The sequence below is a fragment of the Cyprinodon variegatus genome, unplaced genomic scaffold (assembly GCF_000732505.1).
Source record: "Cyprinodon variegatus isolate N-32 unplaced genomic scaffold, C_variegatus-1.0 Scaffold6, whole genome shotgun sequence".
NCBI lineage: Eukaryota > Metazoa > Chordata > Actinopteri > Cyprinodontiformes > Cyprinodontidae > Cyprinodon > Cyprinodon variegatus.
Window position 1 is genome coordinate 2,015,289 of NW_015150459.1, and position 19,226 is coordinate 2,034,514.

Consider the following 19,226-nt stretch of genomic DNA (forward strand, 5'->3'; position numbering starts at 1 on the left):
TTTTAAGGCGTCGACCACTCAACAAAAGAGGAGAGTCCACATCTTAACCTTCTGTGATCAATCACTATTGATCCATGAATATGTTTGCTTGTTTAATCAGCGTCATGTTGATGTAAAACGAGTCAGGCTTGCATATTTGTTTGCTGTGTTTTTTGTGTTGGTTTTTGCATTGTAACAAAAAGGTAAGAAAGAATGTTTTCTTTTTTGCAAATGATTTAAATGTTATTTAAACTGCAATCAACTGTAACAAAAAAGTTCAAGGACCACTACTATTTTATCGAATCTCCTTGTTCCTATTATTGAGAAAAGAAAAATAAGAATGGAAGACTGCAAAAACAATCCAGAAATAAGTAAACATTTCTTAAACCAAGTGTAATTTTAACCCTAACCCTAACCCTTTAAGATGATTTGCCAATTGAATGAGTATTTCTACTCTTAAAATAAGATAATTAGATAATATTGGCTTGTTTTTTCTTATTTTAAATGTAAATTGTCTTGTTCCATAGGCAAACTCTTTTACTTACCTCCTCCATTCAAAACAAAATGCACTTATTATAAGAAAAAAAATACTTATTTAGATTTCCGTTTATTTTTTTTATTTATTTATTTTTTTTTTTGTGGTGAAGGCTTTAAAACAGTCTAAACTCATAAGCAAAAAGTAAAGAAAAACAGCTAATTGTATGCCTTGAACTATTGTAACTTTCTGAGTTTTGTCTCTTTTAAACCAAAAAACTCAGAAGGAACTAAAATAAAATACTTATAGCCTACTATTAATAAATACATATTTGATTTCTAGTTTAAAATGAGTCAAATATACATTTAATTTGTCACCTAAGATAACAAGCTTTTAAGATCTCAGGTCATTATTCTATGTCATTGTGCCCATTTGTAACTTCTTATGCAAACCTTTAGAATAAAATAGAAAGGTATAAGTAATCAGAAACTATTCTATTCTGATTTTGCAGGAAATGGCACCTTTATTTGAAAGTAAAATACTGTGGACCACTGATACCGCAGTTCACCACATCAGCCACCTCACTGCTGCACAGTCCAGCTCTGAGCAGAACATCAATTCATTCATTTTGTGTTGATTGGTCCTTCCATCACACAATGCATAGGCGTCCTTGGGGACTGTAATCGTGAATCACGTGGACATGACCGAGAGATTGCGTGGGGGGGTTGCTGGTTAAGAAATTGTCATTTGTATTGACCAACAGTGCTGACCACTGCAGAGGAGCTGGAAGCAGGGATCCAGGAGAGAACTGGGACCAAACTGGCCCACAGGCATGGCAGAAGGTAGGTTTGAACGTCTGGATGTTTTTTTTTTTTTTAATTATTATTATATATATGTTTTTCCAAAGCCTTGTCTGTGTTTCTTATGGAGGGGAAGGGCTTGTGGCATTGTTTAGGATGTTATTGGGGTGTGAGGTAGTGGAAGTGGAGGTGGTGGGGATTCTTCTGCAAAAACTCTCCCTCTCCCCTCCCCTCATTGTTGATGGGGGGTTAGGTTGCCAGCCCCCTTTTGTTTACCTCCCTCTCCCGCTTTCCCTCTCGCTGCGCAGCTTCTGCGTTTCGTTGCATTTTGAATGAAAGTGGCAATCTGTGCGGATTACCCAGTTTGAGAGCTGCAAATTAGAAAAAAAAAAAAAAAAGAGGATATTGTATCTTGGGTGCTAATTTTTTGACTCAAAGCTGAGGGAGACGACATGGGTTCCGTTTCTAACCAGGAGTTCCCAGGTGGAGTAAAAACTTTTTGAGCAGCACGTTGATGTTGTGAGAGTTAATGAAGCTGTTTTCTGATCCACCGATTGGAGAGGAGCGCTTTGAGCCATTGTTCAGTTAGTGTGATAAGCACTGGGTTTAACTTTTACCATTTCATTTGGTTTTTATTATTATTTTTATTTTATTTTTTTACTTTTCAGATATTTAAATGCCAGTTTTGTCCATGTTGCTGATTGGGCAATCACCGGTTTTTAAATGGAAATGTATCACACTAAAACAGGAGCATGGCGTGCCCAGTCATTGATTTGTATTGATTAGTTGCTGATTTGCAAAAAACAATGAGATGTGGAAATTAACAATTTAATAAAGTTGGGATATATATATAATCTTTATATCTGCATCAAAAAGCGAATAAGGTGATTGTTTTGCAGGAGTGTGTAAGACGGAGGGAGATGAGGGACCCAGCACAGAGGAGGACGCGCAGTCTTTCCATGGGGTTGGGGTCTGCAAGTGGTTCAACGTCCGCATGGGCTTCGGGTTCCTGTCCATGACCAACAGGGAGGGAGTGCCGCTGGAAGAACCGGTTGATGTATTTGTCCATCAGGTAGGTCCGGCTCTTCCTACCTAAACAAAGAAATAAGAAATTCCACATATTTTTCTCTCATTTTTTATTATTTATGTTTTATTCATGTTGATGAATTTCGTTTCACCCACCTGTTTCTAATTCAACCTAATTAGTCTAAGTTCCTTCATTATTTTCTTTCATTCCATGAAAAAAAAACAAAATTGAGATTCATGTTGGCTGGGTGGTGAGCTTTTTTCCCCTGTTCTTTAGGAAAATACTTTTTGTAATTGGAGATCAATGGGCCTACTTTTTTTTTTTTTAGCAGGAAGACAAAATATATAAAGCTCTCTCACACAGAGGCAGCTTTAAGAGGAGATGGATTCCTGGGCTACTGTCAGTTTTAAAAACCACACAAGTTTCTGTTCAGTTTATTTGTAATATAGTCCAGGTTACAATGATTATCACCTGAAAGCACTTCAAAAAACAGCAGATTAACTACATATGAAGGAATATGATTAAGAATGTGTCTAATACAATGCAGTCACACAAAAAAGCTATTGTCTAGTTTTTCATAACAATTTTTGGCATCTAACTAGTTATATCTAGTTACTTCAAAACAACTTTCTTATGTCATATTGTGCTAACATAAAAGAAATGCCAAAAACAGATACTTATTTCTTTCAGTATAGAGCCAATTCTTAAATGTTTCTTCAAAAGATCAGGCACCATATAAAACCCAGACCAGAGACACAATATTTAATTATGATAAACTTCTCTTTGAATGCTCAGTCCTCCCTCGATATGCATTTTATTTTAGCCTTTACATAAGAGACTCATCGTTAATCTTTATGAGATATTAACCATAGTTTCCGGTAATAATTTGTGCCAGCAGTAAACAAAAAATCTGGAAAAACACAACTTTTGGAGTGAACTTTATGAAAAACCCTTGGTTATATTAAAGGCATTTAAGGACAAGCCAAAAATTGTATGGTCTGGATGGAAAATATTAGCATTAAACACAGATCTATGTCATTCACTGACATGCGTAAATGCTTTAAGTGGTGATATAAAGGCAATCAGAGGTAAGATAGAAGTGTGCTTTTGTTATTTGGGTTTTAATCTAACTTCTATGAGATAATGTTGTGCAATGTTTTATCTACATATTTTAAAACAATATTTATGGGATTTGGATTATCAAAAACACAAGCAGCTGGTTATAAGTATCATATATCAGTTAAAATATAAAACCACTTAATTGCAGATGTAACTGCACAGCGCTCTAAACACAGCAAGGTGAAACAGGATGATGGCAGCATCATGTTGAGGGGGTCCTTTTCTTAAAAACAAAAGATTTGAGTTGATAAGATTTCAGTTGGACTAAATGCAGGGTGATCATCTGAGGAAACTTACTGTAGGCTGCAAAAGATTTGAGACTGGGGAAGGACGGCAACCCTTAAAATCATCACAGTGGTGTTTAACAGGGTGGTTTAAATCGAAGCATGTGTTTCATATTGCATGGTTAATATCCTATTTGATCCTAATTGTAATAGCACAGCCACAATCAAACATCACTGATTATGAAAGCTTATTCCAGCCATATTCAGATCGTTAGGGCCAGCTGTGGACAGGAAAATAAAAGATTATGGCGATGGGGTGAAATGCTCATGATCCAGTTAAAGCTGGCAGCTATATCTTTGTGTGGTGGAGAGGGTTTAGATTTGTGTTTGTAACTACAAAGTTTTGGTTACTTGTTATATCTGCATAATTCAAGGGGGGCACATGGAAACTTATAAAAATATGTCTACATGAAATCTATTTATTTCAAATGTTATATTTTGAGGTTCCGAAACCTTCTGCCCCAGTGAGCTCTTGCTTAAAGGAAAACTCACCCCATGTAAAAAGATAACCCCGCCCCTTTTAGCATTAGTACAGCCGTGGTCAGTGCTAATGGCCCAACAGAGCAATGATGAAGCTGGGTCTGAGTTATTACAAAATGCTTCTTGGTCAGTTAGTGGTTTCATCACAAGGCAGGCACTAAACCGAATACATATGAAACCAGCTCCATAGTTTGAAGCATCTCCATAGTTACACCACAGAGAGATCTGTTGGGGTGGGGCATATTTTACCCCCCATCAGCAGCAGAAGTGGAGGGAGTCTTGCGAAAGAAGCTTACCAGTTTTAGCCTCGTGGTTTAATGTGCTAGCATTGCAATGTGCTAGGCTAGTGCTACCGAAGCAACGAAGGATAGGAGAACTCGATATGAAGTTGTGTCTGAGTTGTATATAAATCTGAACTGGGGCTACTCTGATAAAAGGACATACTGCATGTTCCACTTGAACCTATAGAAAAATTCAACAGCAATAGCCACCATTCAACCACTTGGGGCAGCACAAAAAAAAAACGATTTTAAGATAAATATTACAGAACTGAAAAATCTGTGAAAATTTAACATGAAAAAAGATCCCCATTTACCCAGTTTATATTGTTTGATCTGTGTAAAAGAAAAGAAGTTAATTTCGGGTTTATACACTGTCTAAGGTTGGGTTTATGCATCTTAAAGGATTTAAAGCAAAGCCCCTGTAGCTGCATGAATATAAACAGATCAAGAAAAATAGTTTATTATCCTCCTTTAGATGTGCACATACATTTATGGTAAAAAAGCAAAACGTAATCTTTTTTTAATATAGTTTAACGTAGTGCCTTTCTTCTAGATTAAGTAAGATTTTGCTGATCATGCTTCTTATCCATTAAAATGGCTAAACTATTAATTTTCATTCCTTTTTATTTATGCACTTTTCTATTAGATGACAAAGGAAAAATTAAGATAATTTAGAACCCATCATTGTAAGATCGTAAGTGTTTGGTAGTTAGTAAGGTGGGTACATGTTCTCCCTTGTCTCATGTGTGAGCAAAGACCTTCCACCTCTGATAAGATAACGGTTTAGCATGTGAATGAGAGGAATCTCTACTAGCTGCTCATTCACCTCAGAGTTCCTGTCATAAAGTGATTAAAGGCTTTCTCCTGTCTGTTGAACCTCACCAACCCCCTCTGCCTGTTTGTGCAGTATAGAGGTACATCATGTTTTACAGCTAAATTCTTTGAAAAGGATCAGTTAAGATATATTTCCTTGTCAGCGCACGACCAATCTCCTGACTTGGGCTATGAAGAGGTTTGACTATTTGCATAAAGTTTGCATGATCACAAATGCAGCTCTTGTTTCTCGCTGTTCCTTCGGCTCAGGATGAAGCATACAGATACTTGATTACGAATTTAGTTAAGGATAGAAATCTGCAGCTCATATCTTTGGTATAAAAGGGTTCAGCCTAAACAAATGTTAGGTGTTATTCTCCTGAATCGCCCCTTGCTCTCATATAATCTTGTTTTAGTTTTTAATGCCTTGAGATTTCTGAATTTATGTTTTAACCCATTTAGATAAAATACATATCAGTGTTAAATTTGAACATCTTCAAATCTATACAGCCTTGTATTTAGTTTTTCTTTTTTTTAAATAAATTTAAAAAATTGTTTTGTTTTTTCCAATCATCGGTTTCTTTTTCATAATCAATGCATTTGGATTTTATTAGTGTGTGCTTATTGTATTGTCCCGCAGCCAAAAGGATATATATTTGCCTCTTTTAAAGAGTATTGCCTGACACCATATAATACAAATTTAAGAAAAACATTATACACCAGTATATAGAAATATATAGAAAATTATACACCAATATCACACATGCACAGACTTTTGGGATGGTGTCGGCAAAAAAAAAAAAAAAAATATATATATATATATATATATATATATATATATATATATATATATATATATATATATATATATATATATTAAAAGTTGCTATTTGAGGTATCCAGGACTTAGAATTTAGGTTTTGGAAGATGACTTTATTGGACAGGTAGTGATTTCCGAAATCTTGTTATTAAAACTGATGCATTTGGTGTAATTAAATAAATTAATTTAGAAATGCAAGCTGATGTCCAATGAATGTTTCTCCAGGCTTGTTCCTTTACCCAGGTGGGCTTTTTCTAACTGTACCACAACATATCAGATCAGTTTCAGATCATTTGCTTGGTCTTTTACTTTACTATAAATACAAAAAAAACCCTTGTCTATTATTAAATAAAAGTGATGGAGTCTTATGGACCCCTGAAATCTACCTAAATAAGTTGATATTCACAAGTGCTACACACGCATTCGCTCTATCATCCTATAAAGTATCTCAAAGCTGAGGTGTAGAAACTCATCGGGTTAGGACATGTGCCCTATTTGATCAACTTAACTTAGTTCTGGCTTAGAGTTCATCTGCTATTATCCTTTTACTTTTCTCTCACTTAAAAAGTTCTCCTGTTTCAGTGTGTCTGTGTACATTTTCTGTGCGCTGTCTCAAATCCCTAGTTCATCATGGCAGATGGCCTTTCACACTGAGCCTGTGTCTACTAGAGGTTTGTTTCTTCCTGTTAAGAAGTTTTGTCTCCACCATTGCAACATGTACGCTCAGGGGTTCAGAACTATGTAAGGGTCTCTCCACTGTCGCCACATCCTCATCCAGGAGGGTCAAATATTACAGGTTTGCCATCATAATGTTAATAAGACAGAAATAGAAAGGGTAAACTGCTGAGATACATTTATGTGAGTTGTTTAAAACTGAAGCACTGGATTTTTGTTTTTGTTTTTTTTGAAAACATAACGATGGACTCATAGCGAATCTGGAAAATAGAAAAGCCCTCCCATCCTAAAATTAGCAGCCACGCGTCAAGGAAAAATTAAGTCCCACGGTTCGCTGGCCTTTGTGCCGGTTGACAATGGAGCCATGCATCCGAATCAAGCACCCCTCAGCCGTGCCCCAAGCCCCTCTTTGTCCTGGCAGAAGTCCCTCTATTGTCCCTCTCCACTCTGATGTCTTTCTTTGCCTCCCTTCGCTTCCAGACACATTCGAATGTAGTTTACTCTAGACCCCACAAATGGCACCTCCACATCAGGTCCTTGAAGGATAAAAAGAAAAGGAATCCCCTCCCCACCCCAATGCTTTACCTGTGTGAGACTAGCCATGTGGTAGGTGAGGGTGACTTATGGGGGTGGGGATGGTAGAATGTTGAAGAGAGGAAGTGGATTAACAGTAATGTGAGCAGAGGTGTCTGCTACTGGGAAGTCCATGTAACAGAACATGCTCCTTTTTGAAACCGGTATCTTTTTTTTATAGTCCACAGTGATGCCTGATTGTGTTTTTCACAACTGTGTTCTAAGGCGATGTTTGTGTGATTTAATCCTTGTTTTCTTAGAGATTCAGTCTTGTTTTGTTAGAAAAAGCCCTCTCCAAAATAACTCCCCTAGCACTGTAGTGTATGTTTTGTCGGGTTTCCTATGGGTTTTCACAAACAAAGAATCCAGACATTTACTCAGAAGACACAAGAAGGATAAAGCTTCGCTCCACATCAAAATCAAAGAAACGGGATTATCGTTTTATCAAAAAAGATTTGGCAAATTAATGGACGGCTGTTCTTGTGTCAACAGTTTGCGCCCTGCGTGACAGTTAAATCTTACAATCCCACCCAAGGATTTTTTGAATTAAGGGGTTTCCCTTGAAGCGTTAACCAGTCTGAGGTATTTATTTCCATACCTGTGCCACACCTATTCTCCCTTTAACTTTCTCACATTTGTTTTGGAGGTGGAAAGGCTTTTTGCACATGTTAAGAAGAAGAAGACTTATTTTCTCTTCAGGTGAATCAATAAAAAGGCAGTTAAACATTCAAGCCTGCAGGTCCATTGTTTATTAAACAAGCAGATCCATCTAATGTCATCAAACCTGTAACAAAGTGAAGGTATCAGCTTCTGGCAACAAAAAAAGATCTTGTTGTGATAACATCACTATCAAGGTGAGGTATTGGTCATTTGAGCTCCTCGTCAGTTTATATCTTTTTTCACATCTTTCTGCCAAACAACTATCTTAGGAATGTCACCCTGACCCCCCACCCCACCAACCTTCATAGAGAGATGCCTTGGTTGCCCTGTCACCCCACCCCCAACACCAGCACCAAGCCCCGCATCCTGTAGTTTAGGGTTAGTGGTGGTGGTCAGTGTGTTAGTGGAGCTTTGTGATGTGGGTGGGAAAAAGGTTGGGGGTGGGGGCCGTAGTGTGGAATGCTGTTCCTCTGGTGAGGTTGGGGGATGAGGGAGAGAGGGGGGTTGATTAAAGGTTATCCTTGTCAGGTTTTTCTCCTAAATGCAGTAAAATAAGGAGAAGCAAATGCAGCAATTTGTCACCATCGCTTGATCCTAGAATTAGTTGTAGAGTAGGTGTGCTAAGCTTTGTTTGGCTTGTTGATTAGCGGACAGGCATACAATACCAGATACTTGATAAAAGCTGTTGGTACTGATTGTATACTGATTATATCAAGCAGGAATTAAAGTTCAGGGGTCAGAGACTCCTAAAGGCATGTGGTGAAATTAATCTGGTATATATGGGTACTTTTAAACATCAAATTCATCCTATTTGTATTCTGCAAACAAGTTAAAGAGAAATCAATCATCTCTCAGTCAGACGTGCTGAGATATAATTTTATATAAATTACATAAATCTTTTTTTTTTTTTTCAAAATCACAAGAACCGCTGCTTCGTTTTCTTTTAGAGCAAGCTGCACATGGAAGGATTCCGCAGCCTGAAGGAAGGCGAAGCGGTGGAGTTCACCTTCAAGAAGTCATCGAAGGGCCTGGAGTCGCAACGGGTTACTGGACCCGGTGGCATCCACTGTGTCGGCAGCGAGCGGAGGCCCAAGGGCAAAAAAGTCCAAAAGCGTCGTTCAAAGGGAGACAGGTAAGAAAAGCAAACTGAGAGGAAGTATAAAAGATATTTTAACAACTTAACAACAAGGTTTTGAATAAGAAATCAAAGAAATAGATGCTCTGAAATAAACCTTGAACACCATAGAAACAAGATCAATATGTTTCAACAAAGGCTGAGTAATGTTCAGTTATATTCATATTTGGGATACTTTTCCTTGAAATTTTTATGATGATTTTGATCACAATTAAAATACTTATTTTCTTACACTACTCTTTCAATAACACTTCTATCCCAAATGCTTTCTATGACTATATTAAGTGTTGTATGTTGCAACATTTGTTGCTACATACATGTTCAATTTGCAGAAACTGAATACATTTCTGTCCAATTAGTTATTTACAATTTCAGTATTTAGATCATAATGCCAGAACAAAACGAAAAGAAAAAAAAAAGTAAATATCTTGTGCTGCTCAAGCTTAACACTTTGAAGCCTGAAACCCCTATTATTCAGAACTTGTCTATATTTTATCAGCCGAGTTGCACATTTAGTGCTTTTAATGAAACAAAGTATTTTTTTTTTTCAACTAAGGGTGATTTTAATTACTTTGGACAAAAAAAAATTATATTTCTGAAATGTATTCTGTCAGAGGCACCAGATAAGAAATTAGGATCCTCTGGAGAGAATAGCCTTGAAAGTTACTTCACAATTTAAAGACAGATAAGCTGAATCGACACAAAAGGCCATTTCTTTGATGCATTTCAGGGATAAAAATATATTTTTGAAATGGTAGCAAATACTGCAAATAATTTCACCTCAGCTTTTTTGTGAACAATTTTTTTAAGAACACAGGAGACAATTAAAGTAATTGAAACTGATTGTTTTGGAAGAAATTACCAATCAAAATGATATACATCTTAGAAATTTTTTAGTGGACCTACAAAATGCAAGGCCTTTCTGGTATGATGTGCTTGCAAGCATTGGCCTTATTTGGAGCAAACCCTCAAGACCTTGTTGGAAATAGCAAACTATATCTGTTTAGTATAGCTGTTAAATACATCACCATCGAAATTAACCTGAGCAAATCACTTAACCAAGAGGGACATTTTTTTTTGATTGACTAATAATGGGAATAGGTTATAGAACAGCAAAAATAAATGCAACCATATCTTTGGGCACATTCAGCACATCAAAGTGTGTGATTTGTTAAATAGGCCCCTTTTTCTGTTTTATTTTTTATCGTTCTCCATCATAGTATTTGGACCTGTGAAATTACAGTCTAACTTGTCATAACTTCTTATTTCATTTATTAAATGTAAAAAAAGAAATTTAGCCAAAAGAAGGGATTTACGGTACCGTATTTATTATGCTCTGTTTTGGTTTCATTAGTCAATTAGTACAATTAAACAATCAGCGAATGCAGAGTCATAAACTGTTTAGATATGTTTTTTTAAAGATGCATGTCCAAATATTGGCTAATAGGAAGTAAGTCGGTAAAGAACATGTGATGGTTTGGCTTTAAAACTTTAAATCAGTTGTTTTGTGGGAAAGATTGCGTGACTGTTGGCTGCATGTGAGTGCTAGTTGGATCAAATATAAAATCATGTCGTAGATTCTCTTTTTTGTGTGCTTTTTCCCTGGATCCCAACCCCCCACTTTGGGCTTCCATGAGGGTCACATCAGCAGGGCCTGACGTGTGACCTGGATCAATAACTGTTTAAATCTGCTGGTCCCTGGTGAATTCAGATCTGCTCACTTTTTCTCCTTTTCCTACAAACCCTCTTCAAAGAAAGACGTTTTACTTTAAACCCCTCAAAAATACTTTAAAGACAGATGTAAATTCTCCTTAATTTTTTTTTCTAATTATGCAAGTTGCAAAGTTAGTCTAGGAATTTCTTTAGGGGGAATTTGAAATTTTTGCAGGCATCCATGTATCGAAACATTTACCAAATAACCTTTGGATAATGACTTGATCTAGATCCATGTCTCAAAAGTGTTTAAAAAAATCTAACCTAAGTAAGATTTGGTCTCAAATCTAATTGCTCTAAAATCATGATGTTTATATAAAAAAAGATTATTCTAAAATTACGAATTTGAATGTTAAGTCACCTTAAGATCCAAAAGAATGTGGTACAAGGTAGCAATGTGGTTCTTTTCCAAAGAGAAATAAGCGAAAGATATCAGGGTTGGCAGATCATTCCGGGTGTCAGTATGATGCAAGGTTAGATCATGTATCAACTTCGCCACATGTCAGCTGTGATTACAACCAGAGCGAAGGAAGTGTGAGAACAGCGATCATTACACCCTCAAAGAGTCCTGGGAGGCCGCTGTGGTTCAATAGTTGTCCTCAGATTGTTTTTATTCATGGATAAGATGTTTTCTCCTTATTCCGCTTTATATTATGCAACACATGATTGTGCTCTGGTTGCATGGTTGCATATATACACATATATATATATATATATATATATATATATATATATATATATATATATATATATATATATATATATATATATATATAATTATAATTGAAACAATCCCTGCTATTCTGCTACTGTTTTAGTTTGGTTGAAATCCCTGCTAAACTCACAGATCACTATCTATATCACTTTAGAGAGGAAAAAAGTTCCTGTCCATTTAATTGATAACAGATGCAGAAGCCCAGGCATAGGGCGTTAAGGGTCATAGTTGCCATAGCAACTGTGTATGAATAAAAGGAAGAGGGCTGGGGGCTTGGATGGGATTGAAGGGAGGTTGGAGGTCAGGGTTCAGAGGTCATTACTGCAGCTTTTTTAGACAAAGGGACCACTTCCACTTTCCCCCTGATGGATGCTGATGTGGGGAGTCTCTACGATGGTGACGGTATAGACCTTGACACCACTCAAACACCCAGAGCCACAAAGCCAAACCGACCCTGTCCAAACTTCATCTGCTAACACAAAGGGGTCCGGCGGGGTCCAATGAGGAACCCAATAACTGCCCCACTCCCACTACCCATCTGTCTTCCACCCATATACGCGTGGCTATTCTATTGACGATGTTCTAACAGTGGTGGCCGATGGCTGCCTGATGCCTCAAACTGACCCCACAGGCACTGAAGTCTTTCTAAAGTTCAATGGTGATGACACGAGTGCCACGCTTTGAATCAACCGACCCCAACTGGAAGGTCCTCTCTGCGACACATGACAAATGTCACAAATTGACCACAACTCTTAAGAAAAACCTCTGGTAACTTTACTAAACTACTAGTCAAAATATTTAATCTTTGATAATATTCTGTGATTAGTGTCATAATTCAAAAGGTTTAACAGGAGAAACATTGCCCTCTAGTGGCAAAAAATAATTCTCTTTCCATTTATAGACTATATATATATATATGTGTGTGTGTGGATATATATGTTGTTGTTTAACCAAATGAGTCCTAAACGTGACACATGTCCAACTACTGATCCTCTTTTCCTCTGATATCCCTAAATAAAAACCCACACACTCAGAATTCACTTACTTTATAAGAAATATACCTAAGAATAATTTAGTCTCAGCTGTTCTGCAAAGGGGGCTGCTTAGTGACGCGTGGGTAGCGCTGCTGCCTTGCAACAAGAAGATTTCGGGATGCCGGTTCATTCCCAGCCTGTGGTCTTTCTGCATGGAGTTTGCATGTTCTCCCTGAGCATGCGATGGTTCTCTCCGTGTACTCCGGCTTCCTCCCACAGTCCAAAAACATGACTGTTAGGTTAATTGGCTTCTCTAAATTCTCCTTAGGTGTGTGTGTGTGTGTGTGTGAATGGTTGTTTGTCCTCTTTGTCTCTTTGTTGCCCTGCAATGGACTGGCGACATGTCCAGAGTGTACCCCGCCTCTCGCCGTAGACAGCTGGAGAAGGGCACCAGCACCTCTGGCAACCCCAACTGGGATTATGACAGAAAAATTGATGTTCTGCAAAGGCTTTAGGGGTTTGTTAGATAATATTTGCAAACAAATGGCATATTGAAGAAGCACAGCAGACAGTTATAACATGGTGGGGTTCACAGCAGCGTTGGGCTAAAATATTCCAACCTCTGAGCATTTTCACCCTTCAACCGATGGTCAACACAGTGGTCAACCATTTCACTTGTTAGCAGGGCAGTCAGTTTTTTTTTTTTTTTTTTCAGGTGGTTTATGTTATGCTAACAGCTTTATGTGCATTCTCTCATAGATGTTATAACTGTGGAGGCCTAGATCACCACGCCAAAGAGTGCAAGTTACCACCCCAGCCCAAGAGGTGCCACTTCTGCCAGAGCATCGACCACATGGTCGCCAGCTGCCCAGTCAAACAACAACAGTCCTCGCCGGCTTCTCAGGGAAAACCGTCGCCCTTGAAGGGAGACGAAGGGGAGCACAGCCAACCGGCGGCGCCTCCTGAGACCTCTGATTAAACAGGAGACCGAGCCTCGCCGAAGCACAAGAGCCAATCAAACTGCTTTGACGGTTGAGGAGGGAGACAAAAATCCCCTTCTCACCCATTGAAGCTGCTTTTGGAATTACCTCAGGTTAAAAAAAAAAACACTCATGAAGAATGTTTTGTTTTATTGTTTTAATTTGGTGTAACACTCAGGAATACAGCTTGAATTTTGCACTCAGGAAGTTCAAATAGTGTAATAACTGCTACCAGTGTAGCTGCTGCTACGTGTCGAGTTTAGAGATAAAAACACAAACGGCTACAGATTATTTTCAGTTGGCTATATTTTCATTGGGAGATTTATCAGTTGTTGTTTTTTTGTGTGTGTGTGCGTTTTTTGCATTATGCTCAATTGGTTTAGAATAGTCCTAAACTTTTGCTGCCTTATCATTCACTCTCCTTCCTGACTGTTACACCTTACTCTCGACAAAGCAGAGATATACCGGACAGTGTCTCTGTGATGAATGTTAGCTTCCAGATCATGTAGGGGAAGGATTGGGGGGGTAAAAAAAAACACAAAACGGGTTTAAAGGGTATTGGTGTCGGCAAAGCACTGTAGTGACATTTGCCAGTGTTGCTGTTGACCATCCAGATTCCTGGGGCCAAATGAATGTCAGACCAAAAGAGGTGTTATCTGGGTTTTGGTCCATTATTTTATTTTATTTCATTTTTTTATACTCAGCATTTTGCTGGTAGGTTCGGTCTACCTCACTAGTGCATGTTTGGTCTAATATTTATAGATATCTGATTTTTAGTTGAGATTAAATCAAATCCTTTTTGCACTACAGAATGTATGCAGGATGGAAGTCATCCATCATTTACCACCTTAAAGAGTAACTCGGCAACCGGACTTGCAGCAGTTCCACAATGTACTGCACTGTACGGGTGAGATCTGAGAAACTAAAACCACTCTGTGGTTGATGGGTAGTGTTACAAGGTCAGTAGATTTCTGAAGAACGCTTTTCATTTCAGTCAAATCTGAAGGCAAAGAAAACCAATGATCACACCTCAGTGGCTCTTTTGCTTCTTTTCATGAAACAATGTCCAAATGTCAGAAGTTGGCAGGAAGCTCTCCGATGTGCCGACTGCGATGTCAGTGTTTCAAGTTATGAGATTACTAGGTTTAAACTTCCCATGTTAAGCTATGCACACTCCGTCTGGTTCTGTGATACAAAACTTCCCACTGTGAAGTATGAATGCATATTATCCAGCCCTACAGATGAACTACAATTTATTAGAACATCATTAAAAAGCTTTTTGCTAAAATTAAAACTAGAATGTGAACATGAAGCCTGTTCATTAGATTCATTAAACACAGAGTGATTTAGTATCATTTGATTTTCATCAACTTGGAAAATTGAAATATTGCACGAGACAAATTTGAAAAAAAAAAGAAGTTTAATGCAGAAATGCCTACCTGAATGCATGCCTATGGTGTACAGGTTATGCACTCAATAAGTGAGCCCAGCCTCCTATTGCATAAATTATTGTATTATAGCTCCAGTGGCTAAAATAAAAACACTGTGGCTAAACAGGAAATGACATGGCTTCCAAATCAACAACTGGATTTAAAAAAAGAAATGTATGCTTTTAACACCATCACCATCAGATTGTTTCAACAGAAAACGGGCAACGCTTCTGTTCTGTGCTTAGTGCTCCTAATAGCACAGACTCCAGCCTCAATCTACATCTTTAAAAATCTCCACCAAACCCAAAAATTTGCTTTGCTATCGCTGTATCTTGTGCACTTTGTTTACAACATCCCTTCCACTCAACTTTCCATTCAAGCGCTTGAATACTGCACTCTGTGCACAGCCAGGTTCTTTTAGCAATTCTCCTCTTTGCAGATTATTTTGAAGGACATCAGTAATCCTACTGGAACCATTAAAGTGGGCTGTCTTCCCTAGAAGTGTGTTGGCCATGAAAACCTCCATAATAAAAGTATTTCTCTTTTTTAATGGATTATATAATATGGTGATATCCATAGATGTAGTCTGTTGGGCTTTCATTGGACAAAGAAACCCTTATAAGTATACCCCTCTGTGTTTAATGAAGCTATCTAATAAGTCTAACTTCTATGTAAACACTGAAACAGGCTTTCGGCTATTTTCAAGCTTGTTGAAATAAATGCAACTTATCTTACTAGCAAGTCAAAGAAGTTATGCTAAAGCCTTGCCTACAGAGGGCACATAAATGCTGCTTTTTGACTTGAAGTAAAAAGTCCTAATTTCTGTATTTTCTTTGGCATTCTCACACTTTTGGCTGATCTGTAAAACACATTTTTATAAATCAACTTTAACTTGCATTGACTTGGATTATACTAATATTTTTATTATATTTAACATTACATTATACAGATAATAACATAAATACTCAACCTTACAATGAGTTACTGAGGGGTCCACTAAGCTGGATGCTCAAAATAAATGAATGAAAATGAGGTAGAATCAGACTTTTCTTCAGAGAGGGTTGCTGTTGTTGTTTTATGTCCTATTTGATCTTTTTTTAGGTAGATATTTAAGACACAGTGTAGGCTTTTAGCTCAGGAAAACCCAGCCTGCAAGGAGGAGCATGTAGACCTAGCTAGTCAATCAGCATTTTACTCCCGTTTTACAGGAGATGTTGACTGATAATTTAACACCCAATTAATATATATGTAAAATTATTCTAAAGCCTTTTTTTTTAAGAAATACAAAAAAAAAGTTATTTATTTTCATCTGAAAAAAAGCACCACATCTTCTCCCTGTGCTCCTTTTGAAGCCTATCAGCAATGAATGTTTGAATAGAGATCATCATACATTATAAAACCCAAATAGGTCAATGAAAGCTGGAAAGATATCTGGTTTTTACTAACTAAACATCACGGTACTCTTACTGCTGTGTACATATGTGCTTGAAAGATCATTCCCTTAATTTAATTTGGCCTGAATGCAAGGTAACAGTAATATATTGCTCCATAAGAGTATAAATATGCAATACATACTGTACAAGTATGTAGAATAATGAAGACTGATCTAAACTGTGAGGATTTATTTAGCCTTTTATATTTCTTTTTTTTTTTTTTTTTAGTATATTATTTTTCGTGGTCATTTAGCCTTTTTTTCTTTTTTTTAAGAAAAGCTCCTTGTTATTCACATCTATACCAAAACCAATGCAATTCCATAATCCATGTGTAAAATGCATTTATATCTTCTCTTTATTTTCATTTTTGTTGCGTTTGAGTATATGCTGTAGTTTTACATGATGGCAGAAATACCTCATCTCCTGGGCTCATCCCAGGAGGAATACAGAACGGGAAAACTCAGGGATGGCTTTCAACTGAATTCAAGTAGTTTATGTTCCTTTAAAATAAGCAAGGGTTGAGCTCTTTTACAAAATGTGAAAAAATGTAACAAAGATGCGAAAATGAAAGAAGAATTTTTGTTTGCTTTACACATTGGGAATGTATTTGGTCAGGAAAGCAGTTTATTCCTAACCTCATATGTCGAACAATAGTATGGGTGCTTTACCATGACGTCCTCTTTTGCCTAATATGAAGACAGTGTTCCAATGTTGTTGTATTCTTTCCTCTGTAATCGTAGACGGGGATAAAAGTAGAATATTTAAAAGGGACTGGGGCTAGTAGTATATAATCGTTGTCTCATCTTAACACGTCGATAATTGGTGTTTCAGACTATCATTGCTTATGACAAAAAGAATGTGCCACGAATCCACAAGAAGTGAAATAATTTTAAGGTTCAATTTAGATACTTGAATCATTCCACTCAGGATGCCTAATATAATAATCTAAGTCCTGATATTAAGTGAAGCTTTATTTTTTTTCTTCTTTTGCATTCTTTTTCCATTGTATTTTTATTTCGAATTCAGTGTTTACAGCCACAGTGCCAGTTTATCCTTCTACTTTGAGATTTGACATCTTATAAACTGACTGAAAACATTCATTCTCAAGTTAGAATGGAATACAAGTGTTGTAATGGGCAAGGGGTTAATCAGTTGTGCTTTATATGAAATTATATCTTTAAAAAAATCATAATTCTGTTTCATTCTTATATTTTTATTCATAGGTGCTCAATATTTTCCTTTTTTTTCCCTAATCTAACAAATTGTATGTTTAGCTCAGGGTAACATTTAAAGCAGACCAAGGCATTGTAATTATTTTTCTTTCTTTTTGTACTTGCATTGTTTTTGACCATCAGCCAATGTATTTGTGGCATTACTGTATGTTATCAGGCAAAAATATTAGAGCTACTTCTGAAAAATGTGCATTTACTATTAATGAATGTATTAGTATTTACTGCCATAAAACCTACATTATCTTGAACTCAGGTATTTTAATGACCGTAGTCTGTAAGCGATGAGCAGCATGTGAGATTTTAAAGTATTATTGTGATTTTTATGTAAAATTTTTGCTCCATTTCATAATAAACATCAATATTAACCTTTTTTTCAGGTTTTCATTCTAATATCGATGCTGTTTCTTCTAAAGGGTCATTTTAGCTGTTTAATTACTATAAATGCAATGAATTAATATCTTTTACACATATGTAATCTAAATGCTTTGATCAGAAAGTCTTTTGTTAAAAAGGGAAATATTTTACTTCAAAAAAATAGAGATAAAGTTGTTTTTTTATTTTTTTTTTATGTTACTAATTTAACTTTACAAAAATACCCGAGAAGATTTTAATATCATTCAACTGATAGATATTCAAATCATTCAGTCGGGGGGGGTTTAACCGTTTAAGGCTTCAACATGAGACCCTTGCAACTTTTAACTAGAGCAGGTTATATGAATATATATAAGCGTCTGTGGTTTTGATGAAGATGCATCAGAAGAAATCCAACCATTGCAACATTGATAAAGCATGTTCTAGAGTTTTAACAGTTGTATAAATTCACCAATATAATTTGAGTATTGTGGACATGCAGGAACATAGAAGTAACATAACTAAGTCTTGCATCAGCTCTACAAGGCAATACTTTGATTCTACAGCAGCTCTATCTTATTTTTAGAGATTTGTTTTTATATCTGTTTATATTTGTTGTTCTATCTATCTATATTTACTCTGCCTCCAAAACACAAGGAGTAATAAAAGATAGGAACATCAAGAACTCAATTTGAGGTTAAAATAGGGCATGGGTTATTTTATATCAAACTCGAAGACACGTTAAAAAATTCACTTTGTTCCTAAAATAAAAGTGGGATTAGAAAATAGAACAATAAATGCTGATCCAGGTGTGGATGCTGTTTCCTCAGCATGATAAAAAGAAAAATAATCTTTTTTAACTGAATATATAAAGTGAACAAAAGTGGCCTGAAATGTTCTTCCTATAGTCTTTAGTTTTGGTTTAGGCTCCAATGTTTCCAAAGACTATGAGGTCAATGATAAAAGCCTGAGGGTTTCCTTCCAGGGTTTTTGACCAAATATGCAAAACCATGACTGGAAAAGTTTTGAAATCTGCTGTTTTTGGTAGTGCTAGAAAAAAACTTTTGACATTGCATCTTACTTCTTTGCTTTCTTTCTTTCTCTGATAATCTTAGAATAGAGTGAAACTATTCTGGCATTCAGAACATGCTGATACTTGTCAAAAATATTTTCACATCATACAGTTTTAAAAACATACTATACTTAGATTCAACTTCTTTCTCTTTGACATGTTTCCTGCTTTCTAATGCAGAACGACCCACAGGTACTACTAACAT

The 19,226-nt window shown here is 36.5% G+C and overlaps 1 protein-coding gene across 2 annotated transcripts; it reads left to right on the forward strand.

The window, feature by feature from the left end:
* Positions 1-1,162: 1,162 nt before the first annotated feature.
* On the forward strand, positions 1,163-14,904 carry LOC107084690 (protein lin-28 homolog A-like). Of its 2 annotated transcripts, none has more exons than XM_015374637.1 (4): positions 1,163-1,296; positions 2,154-2,326; positions 8,934-9,118; positions 13,283-14,904. In XM_015374637.1, exons 1-4 carry the CDS (start codon positions 1,287-1,289, stop codon positions 13,500-13,502), a joined length of 588 nt encoding a protein of 195 aa, XP_015230123.1. In that variant the 5' UTR covers positions 1,163-1,286; the 3' UTR covers positions 13,503-14,904. The 2 variants fall into 2 exon arrangements, with proteins under 2 accessions (XP_015230123.1, XP_015230115.1); XM_015374629.1 differs by lacking the exon at positions 1,163-1,296 and adding an exon at positions 1,579-1,737.
* Positions 14,905-19,226: the final 4,322 nt, after the last annotated feature.

What these genes read in the sequence shown, in the direction of transcription:
- LOC107084690 (XM_015374629.1), top strand. Translation starts at nt 1,707, where the DNA reads ATGGGTTCCGTTTCTAACCAGGAGTTCCCAG. An exon ending in TTGATGTATTTGTCCATCAG is followed by an intron (nt 2,327 to 8,933) that starts GTAGGTCCGGCT and finishes GTTTTCTTTTAG; the next exon opens with AGCAAGCTGCACATGGAAGG. An exon ending in CGTCGTTCAAAGGGAGACAG is followed by an intron (nt 9,119 to 13,282) that starts GTAAGAAAAGCA and finishes ATTCTCTCATAG; the next exon opens with ATGTTATAACTGTGGAGGCC.